Raw genomic sequence first — 15,341 nt, 5'->3', positions numbered from 1 at the left:
CGCAACTGCCCGAGCGCTTTGGAAAGGAGAAGAAAGACGCGCCTAGTTTTCCACGCGTTTTTAGGCGCGATATGTGAACGGCCCCTACCGGGCTCGCTCACTCAGCACGCGCTGAAGGCTCGATGCAAAATTTCTAATTCATTTTACAGACCAGAAATAGAAGATCCTCCGATAAACAACAGGTCTGGTGTTTGGGTGCACTTTGGATTCCCTGTAATTATAATGGTGATGAAAGAATGAATGGTAAATAGTAAGGTCTCATATCCGCGGCTATAACGTAACTGAAGCCAATCGCAGTGGTGATGTCTTTTGCCCTGTTTGAATCCATTGGAAATGTTTGCCTAAATGCTGCGGGGATAGTTTGTTGCGTGTATGTTTCTCCTTTTTTTAGTCTTTTCCCAGATACTGACACACTGTCGGCGTAAATGAGTAAACATGTTTCAAGTAGCCTATTCCCGCTGGTGTTTTTTTTTTTTTTTTTTTTGTATACCCGCTGGTGTACCCTATTGTCATGTAGCAGATCTGCGACTGTTATTTTTTTATCCACCACTCTCTTGCCATCACCATTATAGCTTACAGGGAATCCAAAGTGCACCCAAACACCAGACCTGTTGGTTATTGGAGGATCTTCTATTTCTGGTCTGTTAAACGCATTGGATATTTTGCAACGAGACTTCAGCGCGTGCTGAGTGAGCGAGCGCCTAACATAAACATATAAGTTGGTGTTTTTTTCTTCTTCGGGGGTGTCAGGGGCGTTGCCTGTTACGTCGTTTGGGTTATTGGGCTACCTTGTTGAACTCATATCATTATATTTCACTTGTTTTTTTTTTTTTTTCAAATATAATAAATTAGTCCAACGAACCGTTCGGTACATCATGCGTACCGCGTACCGAACCGAAAGCCTCGTACCGAACGGTTCAATACGAATACGCGCATATATATATATATATATATATATATATATATATATATATATATATATATATACACACACACACACTGGTCATTCTGTTATAACAAATGACTGGATGTACATTATCCCTTTATATATATATATATATATATATATATATATACACACAACTCTTACTCTTCTTCATTCTTGCTTCACTCTCCAACCCATTATCCTTTTTATCCACGAGAGCAAGGACATCCTGAAAGATAAAATATGACCTTCTCTATTAACTGTACTATTACAGATCTGAATAAAACGACTGAAAATAGATTTGTAAATATTAGTGGTGTTTGCCCATGTGGAAATCTATTTGATGCCAGGGTGTTGCTATGCATTTACTAGGGTGTAGTTTCTAGGAAGCTGTATATTTTTTACTTTGGTCATTTTATTGCTTGCAAATAAAGTCTTTTCACGTATAAAAGTAACAACACACCTCTAAAGTTAAATTTTGGTATCATTCATGGCCAAAAGCTGAATAGAATGGGAATAGTGTCAAAATAATTTCCACAAGTATAGTAAAATAATAATTGCCTCTGCAAACACCGCTAATTACAAAATACCTTGACAAGCTCTGGAACTTGGTAGGACTCCAGAATGTTCCTGATTCCTCTGAAGATGTTCAGAGAGATGCTAATATTCTGAAACCAAAGAAATTAACACGAAGTAACTACTCAACAAGAAAAATAAAGATTTACCTGGACTATTTTCATGTTCATGAAGTAGTTTCAAAATGATCTTTAGCTTTGCTTCAGAGCTTCTGTATGCATGCATGTATGTTTATATTTTAATCACTAATGTATTTTGAATGTTACATTTGATAGCAAATAACTGTGGATGCAGAGTTAAATATTTCTTGTTCTGTGTGTTCTTTTTAGGTAGTTTTTACTTCAGTTTTTCTAAATGTTCTGCGTACTAGCTTAGCATACGTATATTTGATCAGAAACACAGTAAAACAGTAGCTGTTGAAATATTACTGTTGAGTTATCTATTTGAATTTATTTTAAAACGTAATTTATTCCTGTGATAGAAAAAAGCTGAATTTTCAGCATAATTACTCCAGTTTTCTTTGTCACATGATCCTCAGAAATCTTTCTAATATGCTTGTTTATTTTTTTGCTACATTTTTTCACTGGATTTATTGATGTTCAAAAGAATAGCATTCATGTCAAACAGACATATTTTAGAACTACTGTCACTTATGATCAATTTAATGCTTACTCGCTGAATAAAAGTATAAATTTCCTTCAAAAAAAATAATAAAAAAAACAACAACAAACAAACCCCAGTGTACAGATGTTTTTGTTTGATCCTAAAGCACTACGAACAGCCACCTATTGGAGTCCTAGACAGACTGGATTTAACAGGCAGATTGAACTGTTGATGACACTTTACTTGAGTGTTTGCAAACATCCCATGTTCTTGAGCAGGCTAAAGTACTCCCTAAGCTGCTCTTCTTTGGAGTGCACCTCCGTCTCGTTCATGGAATCAATCAGGTTGTAAAGGAAGTAGGCAAAATTTTCTGCCAAAAAGGACAGAAGAACCAATTTGAAACTTCCTGCTTTCTATAAATACACTAATAGAGTCTAATATAAAACCACAAGGTAAGCTTCTGTTGGAACAGAACAACAAAAATATTGCAATCCAGCGAATAAGCTCTTAAACCATTTTGTGTGTGTTGCTGACACGGCCAGCTTTGCTGCAGACTTGACTGAAGTATGTTGTAACAAGTGGCTGGCAGCTGGCAGCCTCACACACACATGTGTGTTGTGGATGGTGATGGGATGAGACAGAGAGACCATCTTCATCGCTCCCACTTGCTCGGACACCAGCGCAGAGGCCAGCTCCAGTGCAGCGAGATGACAAACACTTGCAGAAGCTCTGTTAACTCAGCGCAGAGTCAGCAAGCAGACAGCTCTCACATAAACATGCACACAGCTACTATTCAGACTGCATCAGACACACACACTCAATGCAAAGTACAGCTGTCAGGATACACTTCATCACTGCCAGTGGCCCTACAGACATCACACACACACAATGATACTGTGAGCTGGTATTATACAGGCTATCAGCTAGGATTATCATGAATATTATGTAAATTAAAAAAAGAAAATACATCAAAATAAAAAAAGTGAATTTAAGCAGCATAGATTTTTAGTTAAGTTATTAAGACCTATTTTTAACAATATATTTCTAAAAATAATTCTAAGTAATATTATTTTATGAAGGGGGGTTCCCCTTTCCACATATTTTCATAAAAAAAAAAAAAGTTAAATACAGACACAGGCAAATACAGAATGTTAGAGGGCGGGAAAAACAGTGCAAACAAGCAACATACCAGAAGTTTCAGGGTCAGCACTTAAAATATCTTGGTTTCGCTCTTACCTTTGCCATTAGCTCCACGTTGTGAAACCTGTAGGGGGCAGTAGAGGATCAGAGATGACAAGCATTCAGATTAGGACAAAAACATTTCTAGCGCAACTTTCAAACCAAATATTTCAGCCAAAGAGTAATTTCAATATCAAGTACATAACTGGTGTGACAGGGCTTCATTTGACCAGTTGGAACATGGCAGGTTTCTCACACTTTTTGGCCAATGAATCTCAATGATTTCTTTCCATGATTTTTTTCCAGTCACCCATTATTACTGATAATGTAATAAATAATAATAATAATATATATATTTTAAATAATTACATACAGACTGCACTCAAAGAGCGAATAATATATCTTATGGCTGAGAATAACTGGAAAATAATTATATGAAATATATAAAAATATATAATACAATAATTTTATTCAGCATACAGCACAATCCAAAAGACTGGGTTGAGTGATCATTTTAAAACAAGTCGCTTATTCTCACCAAGGATGCATATATATGATCAAAGTAAAAATAAAAAAATAAAATTATATAAATATATATAATTTGTATATATATAGTCAAAATTCTAAATATTACATTTAATTTTAAATAGTAGTAATTCAATATTGAATTACTACTATTTAAAATTAAATTTAATATTTAGAATTTTAGAACCGCTTTGAAAATATATGTATCTATCGATCACTATATGAATAAATGTAAATCTAACTGATTGTAATTTTTTTTCCTGTGATGGTAGATCTGTATTTTCAGCAACATTTCTTATTATTATTATCAATGTTAAAAACAATTGTGCAACATTTTTTTTTTTTTTACCAAAATACATTTTCTACAGGATTCTTTGATATTCTTTGATAGAAAGTTTAAAAGAACATTTATTTGAAATTGAATATTTTGCAACATTTTAAATGTCTTTACTGTCACTTTCGATTTAATAGATCCTAGCTGAATAAAAATACACAAACTTTTGAACAGTATAGAAGGAGCCTCAGTGGTCCCACATATTCACAAATGCACATACACATACAGTCCAACGGCACACTAAGAAATCAAGATGCGGTGCTGGTAGGGAGTGTTGACGGCGGACAGCAGGGAGGCGAGGAAGGAAAAAAAGATTCACCATTGTTTAATGATTAAATTATCTCCTGACCTTGATTATTACAAGAGCAGTTCACTAAGGAGACAGGAACCTGACAACCCCCTTCTACCTTCTGACAACCCCAATTACAAACCTGACATCCATCGCTGCCAGCAACCTCCCTGCACCGCTTTCACATCTAAATGCTTTGCTAAATACAGAGGACAGCAGCATCTGCTGCCCTATGGCTTCTGTGCTGAAATCAGAGTTAAAAACAGAGCTGGTTCTAAACTATTGTGCATGATGGGATTGATTTTAGATCTAAGCTGAGTGACTGCACTAAGTGATACCATAAGAAAATGATGTGATAAATGAAATACCATGACAGGTTTATGAATATGTGTGAGGAATGAGGTGATCATCTCGGGGGAATTAGGCCAAAAACAAATACTGCCAGCCATGCATCTGGCTAAAATGCCCATGTGGGTCCTTGCATGTCACCATCAGTGGCAGACGGGAAAGTTAACAGTCTTTCAGCATCGGACAGAGAGGGGCATCAGAAGCAAAGCAACAAAGAGGATAAACACTATTTGCATTCTCCCCATGCTGTAATTATGCTAGAGATGACTGTGTCCTTATGCATGAGATGCCGAATGAGTGGCTGTCTAGCCAAAAGGCAGAAAATTCCACTAGCATGCGTGCACACACACACACACAGAGTTTGTTTCATTACTCACCCTCTGAATCCAGAGATCAGACTGGCTCTGAAAGCGCTGAGGTCGATGTTTGGAAGAGCAGGTGAAGACACTGCAAGAGTGTGAATGTGATGAACGTCATGACAACAGAAACATTTAAAACATTTAAACTCTTTTATTATTATCATATTTTTTTTAACATCTTAACTAAAGATCTTTCTTAGTGAGCTGTATGTTGACTTACTATGGATTTAGACACTTTCTGCATTAAAAAGGGTATTTCCAGTACTTAAATCCCTTTCGAATTCAAATTAAACAATAATTGAATCTAATCAGCAGGGGACACAACTGTGAAGGGTAAATCATCCATAATTCAACATTATCTGTCCCTCTTCACTTTGGTCAGATGAGGAGCTTTAGTCCCTTGCTTCATTTTGCATATATATATATATATATATATATATATATATATATATATATATATATATATATATATATCTCACTTTTTTCACTCTCTAATCAGTTAAAAGGCCTAGTGGGCATGTAGCTGCTTGGTAGAGTGCATTTGATTGGCTATGTATGTGAAGTTCTGATGGACGGCAATTAGTCTCCAAGTGATGAGCACTATCATACAGGGTACATCTAAAGAGACATCTCTCCACAGAGTTGTGTCTATGAGAGAACATGAAAATATATAATATACAGACATGAGAATGACAGGCAGAGAGTGATTGAGAGAAAGGAAATGAGGTCAATTTTCATGAAAGCTAATGCTTACTCAGAGAGAACAGCCCAGCGAGGTTTCCACATGACGCTTCCGTTCGTAATTCTGCCGCAATCAAAATATCAGCGTCCACATCAATACCTGCCTCCTGCAATTATCAACCCAAGTCAGAAAGGGTTTCAGGAACAGTCATATAAAACAACAAGAAAGCACACATATGCAGTACAATTACCTTAAGAGAAGTGCGGGCACTGTCCACTGATGGGAAAGGATGGCAGGATATACATACTAAAAGTTTCAATGTCTGATGCAACGCCCAGTTCTTGCATGGCCCTCAGAGCTTGCAGAGTACCTGAAAGAAAAAAAAAGTGATTTATTAAAATGTGTGTACCTTAAAATGTAATTCTTGATGTACAAAAGTTGCGTCTACACCAAAGTTCAAAGATGACTGGATGTAAATAGAGCCAAATAGGGCCCTAAAGTTCTCATGAAACCTTAATGGACAAATATGGCCTTGTCATACATGTGATAATCAAAGTACAAAAAGAGAAAGCCTGCTTTTAACTACCTCCAATATGAATATATAATAAAAATAGCACATCTATAATAGTAGATTTAGAATAAAATATTTATAATAAAAATAATAATTAGTAGTACTCGTAAAATTAGTTTTTTTTTTAATCAATATAAAATTAAAACAAGCAAGAAAAACTTAGAGCTTCAGCAAATTCTGCATTTTTTTCCCTTGAATTTATGCAATTCATGTGGGTCATACTTCTCAACTTGGACAATACAGACGCAAAAATAAAAAAATAAATAAACATCCCTCCCTCAGCCTTGTTCATTCAGTCCATCCAATTCATGCAGTGACTCATCGTTAAATATTTGAACCATGATTTCTGGTTTCAAAAAAAAAAAAAGATTCCTTCCTTTTATGTGGAAAAGAAATAAGCAAAAACATCTTTTCATGAACCCAAGAATAATGCTACACTACCAGCAACATGATTTGAAGCCCAAGGCTGTTTACAATTCAATGAAACCAGGTCTTAAATTGAAAGCATTAACAAACAAATGAAATAAAATACTCAGATAATGAAAATGATCACTTCAGTCGTCCAGTGGCATGGCCTGGAGGAACACCTCCTTCAGGCAGAGGATCGAGGCCTGTACCCGGCTCTCCAGCAGGGCCCTTCACTCCTGCCTAAAGCACCACATGTATATGGAATAGTCTCTCGGGAAAATGTTTGTGTGTGTGTATGGGAACACATGAACCAGCGATTTGTGTTCTGTTCACTCTTCACCTTGGTCCTGAGCACTCTGTATCGCAAAGCTCAGAGGACACCTACGTACCTGAATAAAAGATAAGAGCTGCTTTTATCTGCCATTAAAACCTGCATCTGGCACCAGGAGCGGCTGGCAACCAGTGTGTGAGAGCATTAGCCAGGTAAAGCACCTGGAGGCTCCATCCATTCCATCTCTCCAGTTCATTCTCATCTGTGCATCTTTCTCCATTCATCCTTTCTTGCAACTCAGTAGCTGTTTACTTTCAAGTAAACGTAAAAAGTCGTCCAGACACTCTCTTCTCAATGGAGCCTGAGAACCATCTGTCTATTCACCTGTTTTGCTGTTAAATAATCCATTGATCCATTTGTCAGCCATAAAAGTTGGCTCAGACAGCGCTGTCCGATAGGCAGTATGTGAATAGGGATAGAAAATGGACATCCAGTTACATAACCCGGCGATTCAAGATTTATCTCAATTCAGAAAATGTGTGAGAGGGCTTAATATGGAACAAATCTGGCTCAATGAATGCTCAAGAGTCAGATGCATACATGATCAGAAGACAATTAGGTTTTGAAACACAACTATAGTGTTATTACTATACATTATCTGAAAACAGAATGTTCAAGAACATGGTGAACATAGGCTTTTCATGTAATCCATAAGGAAAAATGTAAGCTCAAAAAAAAAGATGATATGAAGTAATAGAGAGGAACTAAATGGCAAGATCACTTCCCACCTCTAGCCTTTGAGATGCTTTCTCTCAGAAGGATATTAAAGTTAATGCAAGCCCTAAAGGTGGCTTTCTGCAGTTACTGAGATTTAAAAGAACCCAGCATCCAATGCAAGTGGATGACAAAAAAGGAGATTTTTTTTTTTCAAAATGTGAGTAGTGCAAAGAACGTTTAAGATGATGTTGTAAAAGCCTGTTGTGTGCTATGTGAAGGACTAAGGCATTCTTCGCGCACCATGTCACCAGCAATGAGCTGCACTGCTTCTTCAATCTGACAAGCACCGCTTACTCGCCACTGCCGAGACAAAGCTAGCATATGCTTTTTCAAACTCGCCTGCCCAAATCCACAGCTCATCTAAATGCAAACTTTTCCCCTCTCCGCACTGGTGAACGGGTGGACGGAAAACCGGTGGGTGGAAAGGGGAATGGACTTCTGCCCGCTGGTGACACCTGTGGACAGAATGTGACATGGCGCTAAATATTTCATGGCCGTGCACAGCGGAGCACGTAATTGAAAGTGAATTCCCTCAGAGCGCTCGCATTTACATGAAACCCAGTCACTACAAATTCTGTCATGTAACCTTCACGTAGTGCAGACTTCAACACTGAGCAAACTAAAAAAGCTGTACAGGAACAAAAAGGTGAGAGCAATCCTGCATGTTTCATGAAGGTTATCGGTTTAAAAAAAAAAAGATTTTGTCAGAACATTTCTTTGTAAGTCTGGAACAGATAAACTGACAGAACTAAGGAGAAAATTATTAACATTTAAATTTACTTTTTTTTTATTAAGGTGTCAAAGAGACATTTTTTCCTATTCCACAGCTAAATAAATATATAGTCTACTCTAACTTTTCACATTCCAATTCATTCCAGATGGATAATACCAAATCCTTGACAATTTCTCCTTGTTCTCTGATTATGGGTCTAAAAGTGCAGAAGAGTGTTTAGAACGAGGCTGGAAGCTCAGGACTCACCAGAAATGTTCTTCTCTTTCTGATAATGAGTAAACAGGGGCCAGAAGTAATGAGGTCTGAGAGGCAAGCCCTCCTCCTTCATCCTTCTCATGAGCTCAACAGCCATACCTTAAAATGAAGAAGCATATTTCACAAATTGAGCAATCATCAACTTAACTAAAATGTAGAGACAGATATCTTAAAACAGAGCCAGAAATTTTTAACATGATTATTATAAGTTATAATGTTTACAAATTTTAAAACCCTGTGTTATCTTTCTTATTAGGTTAATATCTTTGATGTATTCAAAAAAAAGAAGAAAAAAAATAGACAGATAAGCCTGAATAGACTAATCTTTAAAAGACAATTATTGAGGATTAAGTATTCCTTTTGAACTTTTAATCATCATTGTACTCACCAGTCTTTTTGGCTTCGAGGGCGCACTGAAGGGTGAACCGCAGTGGCGATGAGTGCAGACCTGAATCTTTTAGATCTTTGCAAAACCCAACTATGTTCTCCACAGACTAGAAGCACACAAACACCCAATTTAACAGGGCACTAATAACATTAAGCCAAAAATTCTCACAAAAAAAAAAATTGCACTTATAAAAATGTGTACCTTGTCCATATTGACGCAGTGGCAAAGAAAGAAGTTTCCCAAGTCTGGGGAGTCACTGGTCTGCGACTCTAACAGCAGGCTGGTGAAGCTCTTCAGTACAGAAAACGCAGTCTCTTCATGTCCTTGGGTAATCAAACTCAAGCAGAGGTTCATAGCATCTGAGGAAATAAAAACAAAAGGATGGGTCAGTAATCAAAACTATATCAGTTATTGATAACATTCTCAAAATCTCATAACTTCTCACTGAAACAATACTATATGCATCACATTTCTCTAATTGCCCTGGGTTCATATTTAAAACACTTAAAATGGAATACTGTTATAAATACATACGGATCCATTATGGCTCACTATGGACCACTATGGGAAGTGCTTAGGGCAAAATTCAAAGCTAGTGGTTCCATATTCCTTCCTCTTCCATGACATGACACTGCTGTCAGCAGACGCACCTGGCACATATCCCCTCTCATGACGCATGTGCTCCACAATCTCTGGCACATACTGCTGATGGCCATCCTTGGTCAGACTAAAAACAACCTGCATCAGATCTCTGTCCATCAGGTGGATATCTGCATTCTCCACCGTTTCTAAAGTCTAGAGGAGACAAAATATAAGATATGAAAGAGCTATATTATTGGCTAAAAACAAATAACAAGGAAATCAATTTCTGTATTTTAGCTCTTATTTATGTTCTGGTTCTTAAACATAAAAATGTAAATGCACACACAACTGTTCACTTTTTTATTTTTATTTTTTAAAGAAATTTATACTTTTATTCAAGCAAGGACGCATTAGAATAATTAAAAGTGACCGTAAAGATATTTATAATTTTACAAAAGATTTCCATTTCAAATAAATGCTGTTTTTATTACTTTCTATTCATCATAGAGTAAAAAATATTTGATCTCAGTTTACACACAATTATTATGCAGAACAACTATTTTAAAGTGGTTGATAGGAAAAAATCTTCAGCACCAAATCAGTATATTAGAATGATTTCTGAAGGAGCATGTGACACTGAAGTCTGGAGCAATGGCTGCTGAAAATTCAGCTTTGCCATCACATGACAGGATTTCAAATCATCATATTTTAAGAGCTAACAACATTTCATTTCGTTTTCATTTAAATAAAATCAGTTTTAGTTTTACATTTAATAAAAATCAATGCAGCCATAGAAAAATGTACATTATACACAGCATTAACTTAATCAGTCCATTTCATCCCCCATAATCTGACCCGTTTAATTTTGGCAATATCGCCTTTCTCAGCTATGAGGAGAGGAGAGACAGGTATGTGTCTGGGCCCGGCTCAACCCCTGCACCTTTCACGACTGACAGGATGCCTTCAGCACTGTTCATATCCCTGCACAAACACAAGTCACTAAACACACAGGTACCAATCACACAGAAGAAGCACTAAATCAAAAGCATTGAGTTGAAGTTGAACACAGCTTCTGTGATGGGCAGGTCTTTGCTCTTCATAAAGCCCAGGATTGTACTGCAAGAAGTTGTGATTAAGGCATGGTTCCTCTCTTCTTGTGACAGCCAAGAATTTAATACATAATTCACACCAGGGAGTTTAAACTAACAAGGCTAAACTAATTTAAAGAAAATGTGAATCAAAACTCACCTTGCACCTTCAATGTCCCCAACTTCAACAGAAGGCTGCAATGAGTCTCTGATAGGTCACCTAGACAGTCACCATATATTATAAATGTGCATAAACATTGTATCCAATTAAATTTCCTAGCTATCATCAGTGATAAGACAATATATCTATATATAGCACCATTGTTTTTTGCATCTTGGTCACACTCACACAGTCTAAAGCCATGTTAATAGATTTTTTTTGTACTACTAATTTTGCTCATTAGTAGAAATTTTAAGAGCCGAAGAGCAGAGCTGAAGATCTTTGCCCGAACCCGATGGGACCCGTCGGGACCCGACGGGTTCGGTCGGGTTCGGGCTTAATTTCTATCATCTTATGCGGGCTCGGGCCGGGCTCAGGCTTGTGCTCCAGTTTGCGAGGTAAACGAGCAACTAAAGCAAACTCTGTGGTGTGGAAAAGTTTTGACCATGTTTATAATGAGAATAATAAGTGAATAATGACTCACCATCAGTGAGCGCAGGAACGCGCTGAAGACATCTACAGTGGATTCAATCATTTTCCTCCACAAAAACATGTAGACCTAGCCTAATCTCTGTGAGTAAAGGTTTTCCAAATGATAACTAAATATTCATTGAGTCTTAAATGCATAATGTTGACAGAGTGTTTACGCTAATGTTGGCATTATTCTTTTATTACATAAAGCAAATCCGGTGGAGGCTTTATCTTAATTTCGTTATTGCCAAATACCCATCTTAATTTAAAATTTATCTTAATTTAATTTTTTTTGAATGACTTGTTTTTATTGGTGCGTTGGTCTATTTATAGGTTAAATGAGCCTATGTCTAGAATGCTGAGATGTTAGGATGTCACAGAGGACTTATTTTATTACTTTATTCCAACTTCCAAGTGGTCTAGTCTACGTTAGTTATGAGTAAATTATGTTAAAACATGAATAAATTACTCATTGTTGATAAAAGGCAAAAGAGCTGTGTGTGTGCGCACATTTGAATAATGTCGGGCTGTAAACGGGTTCGGGCTTTAAAAAAGCTGTCAATCAAACTGTACCAGTCGGGCTCGGGCCGAAACCTGTCGGGCTCGGATCCTGTCGGGCCTAACTTTTAAGGCCCGATTACAGCTCTACCGAAGAGGGTCAGAAAAGATAAAGAGTTGTCAGAAAATACAATGTGTGTCAGATAATGGGTATATGTGAAATATATTCTACTACCAACATTTCTTGTTACCTAAAATAAATGTGGATTAAACATTATTTAATTATACTCACCCTGTTTGGCTGAACATTAGCAGCTTCCGTTTTAGCAAGGAAGTCAGTTGGAGAGAATCTGAACTCATTCTGCAAGTATGTCCTGAGCAGGGCATAGTAATGGCTCACATCATAGGTGGCGCCTGAAGTGAACAACAGCAATATATAAGTTAAAACCAGTTTTAGAAGTACCAGAAATAACTGTTCAATGGTCTCAATGCATACCAAGTTCTTGAATCTTATCCCAGATCCGTTGTGACAGCTCTATGCGCTCAGCTAGGGGAACCTCAGGAAGCAGAGAGCCACAGCTTCTCAGCATCAACAGGGCTTGATTTCCACTTGGACATCCTATTGGAAGTGATTTCTGAATTGAGATGAGCGGACCACCACACTGGGCTCATCTTTCACCAACCCCCTCTGCTATGGGACAACACCATACTGACGACAGCTCACACAGGGCAGGGCCGATGTGTATGAGGACAGACTGCAAAACAAAAGTGTATACAAATCAGTCCGCATCAATGGCACTGCAAGAAATGAAGAGGCTCACTACAAAGCCAATTATAACCTCCTTGACAAAAAGATAAAATCGTGTCCATGTTTCATGTACAGGTAGGGGTTATTGTTTAAGTATCAGCTAAGATAATATCACAATTGTTTTAATAATGTGCATGATAAACATTATCGATTGTGTCTCTCACTTTGCAAAAGTCAAACAAAAGCACACATTGAAAGACCATACATTCTCAGTGGCATAGCCTATTAGAATGCATTTAAAATGCAAAATAAAAATAAAAAATACAAAAATATAAACAAAGCCACTGCAGATGAGTTTTTGCTATTTTTGGACCCCAATTTTTTTTTTTTTGGATGCTTCAAAAAATTCTAACTGACCCTCTGATGTCACATGGACTACTTTGATGTTTTTCTTACCTTTCTGGACATGGACAGTGTACCGTACACACAGCTTCAATGGAGGGACTGAGAGCTCTCGGACTAAATCTAAAATATCTTAAACTGTGTTCCAAAGATAAATCGAGGTCTTACTGGTTAGGACCAACATGAGGGTGAGTTATTAATAACATAATTTTGATTATTGGGTGAACTAACCCTTTCATCTTGCCATGTGTTTTTAGCTTGATGAGAGACACATTGTTTACCAGCATACTGGAGCTGGAAGCTGATTGGTGGCAGCTTGAGGTCAGTTTTGGGAAAGGTCAGCTAGGTGGGGTGTTGTCAAGCACAGACTAATGCCCACTGGGCCACTCTGTCTCGTGCCAGGCATCAGGGCCAGGGGGCCCAAATTTGTCAGACATGTGGCATGCCAAACTCATTTCCATGGCTGACACACACTGTAAAGCCACCCGCACAGCAGTACACACTACACAGCTGACAGGTGACAGTAAACAGGCATTGCCTGCCAGGCATGTTGTTTCACCCGTTTGAGAGTCCACCCCTGTCTGCAGAGTCCCCCACAATGGGGTGATGTTGGAGTAAGGAGGATGCTTAACTGCTTTGGCAAGACATAGTGAGCAGCAGGTATAGCATTAATGTCTATTACAAACTCAAGAGCAGAGCTTGCTTATTAAATAAACGGCTAACGCAAATGCTTTAAATGTAAAACGTAGACACAGCAGGAATTTATCTGTAACTCTGAACCTCACCATACTTTTCAGTGTGGTTTTCAGCACACACACACACACACACACACACACACACACACACACACACACACACACACACACACACACACACACACACACACACACACACTTTTCCACTAAAATAAGAATATTTCAAAACTGAATAGTGTTTATCATATATTATATGAGCCTGGTAATACGCAGTCCACAACACTGGGACTTTTTTATCACTCCACTCTTCTGTGATTGCACGTTCAGTCTGTGCAGTGGTGGGGATGGATTCCACATTTATACCAGTAGTTGGTGGCAAGTGGCTGTCATCGATCAATGTATGAGTCAATGAGTCACTGATTCATTCTGGGGGGAAAAAAACCCTGATTAATTCAGGAACAATTCAGGAGTCAATGATTCATTCACTCAACTGAAGTTTTCTTGGAGACTAATTCATTCAGGAACGATATGAGTGAGGCCACTTAATCATTCATCCAATAGATTAATTTAGGAACAAACCAAGTGATTTATGAGTAAGCCATTAAATCTTTCACTTAACTGATTCATTCAGTAACAAAACAAGTGAGCAAGTCACTGAATTATTCGCTCAAGCAAGCTATTCATCCAAAAACAGTGGCTGCTTCCAAAAATTGAAAAATGCTGTCTTCAGGAATATATTCAGAAGGTAGGAAGGCATCAACGCATGTTTGAATCCAACATTAGCTTTACTTTGTGTCTCTTGAGATACCTTCATCTGACTGATTGTTGAAGGCAGCATAGATGTATCCTTTATGGTATCCCACAATCATGTGCGTTCCATTTTGTGACAGCTGAGATAAAAATAACTAAATATGGCATCTGAAAGTTGTGATTGATGGTCTGTTTCTAAAATGTGTTTTCCACTTTTGATGTTTTTCTAGAGATGACTGTTGCGATAATTAAATATTTGGCTATGTCATTAACTCACTCTATTTTGTTATTGACCATTAATCCATCATCCAGCCAAAAAAGTCTCTCCCAAAATCAGTTTGCCGAAGTACCTTCGTGCACAAACGGCAAAGACAGCAGGGCAACAAGTTAGCAGCCGAAGCTTTGAGACACAGCCACTGATTCACTCAGACTTATGAGTGAGTCATTGAATCATTCAATCAAATGATTTTCTTCTAAAACACAGATCGTTTCAGGAACTAAACTGTGGGTCACTCTGAAATGCGCAACTCAGTCAATCCTGCTTTTGGATTCATTTCCATTTTGACTCAAACACACTCAAAATAACTGTCAGTGTTGTGTTAATAAATATTAACTCTTTTATTGAGCTAGTAAGCAACATAGCAACACACAGAGCATGTATTTTAAAGTTTGTATGTGTCACTGAGCTATTAAAAAAAAAAAAAACTGCAGAGTCAGACCCTCA

General features: G+C 37.5%; 1 protein-coding gene across 1 annotated transcript in view; it reads right to left on the bottom strand.

Moving 5' to 3' along the window:
* The window catches only part of LOC113113260 (leucine-rich PPR motif-containing protein, mitochondrial), a 55,542-nt gene extending 40,806 nt beyond the window's left edge, over positions 1 to 14,736 (bottom strand). Inside the window, 20 exon segments of the mRNA XM_074559944.1 lie at positions 1,516 to 1,585; positions 2,348 to 2,517; positions 2,823 to 2,840; positions 3,341 to 3,368; positions 5,157 to 5,226; positions 5,893 to 5,986; positions 6,071 to 6,106; positions 6,108 to 6,190; positions 8,827 to 8,934; positions 9,224 to 9,329; positions 9,425 to 9,582; positions 9,874 to 10,018; positions 10,661 to 10,701; positions 10,704 to 10,921; positions 11,054 to 11,079; positions 11,081 to 11,113; positions 12,315 to 12,436; positions 12,519 to 12,662; positions 12,665 to 12,777; positions 14,657 to 14,736. Of these exon segments, the coding sequence (XP_074416045.1) occupies positions 1,516 to 1,585; positions 2,348 to 2,517; positions 2,823 to 2,840; positions 3,341 to 3,368; positions 5,157 to 5,226; positions 5,893 to 5,986; positions 6,071 to 6,106; positions 6,108 to 6,190; positions 8,827 to 8,934; positions 9,224 to 9,329; positions 9,425 to 9,582; positions 9,874 to 10,018; positions 10,661 to 10,701; positions 10,704 to 10,921; positions 11,054 to 11,079; positions 11,081 to 11,113; positions 12,315 to 12,436; positions 12,519 to 12,662; positions 12,665 to 12,777; positions 14,657 to 14,736 (1,863 nt within the window).
* Between the last annotated feature and the right edge of the window lie 605 nt (positions 14,737 to 15,341).

This window comes from Carassius auratus, chromosome 13 (assembly GCF_003368295.1).
Source record: "Carassius auratus strain Wakin chromosome 13, ASM336829v1, whole genome shotgun sequence".
NCBI lineage: Eukaryota > Metazoa > Chordata > Actinopteri > Cypriniformes > Cyprinidae > Carassius > Carassius auratus.
The sequence above is the reverse complement of the archived record's forward strand: the minus strand, read 5'-3'. Positions and strand labels throughout refer to the sequence as shown.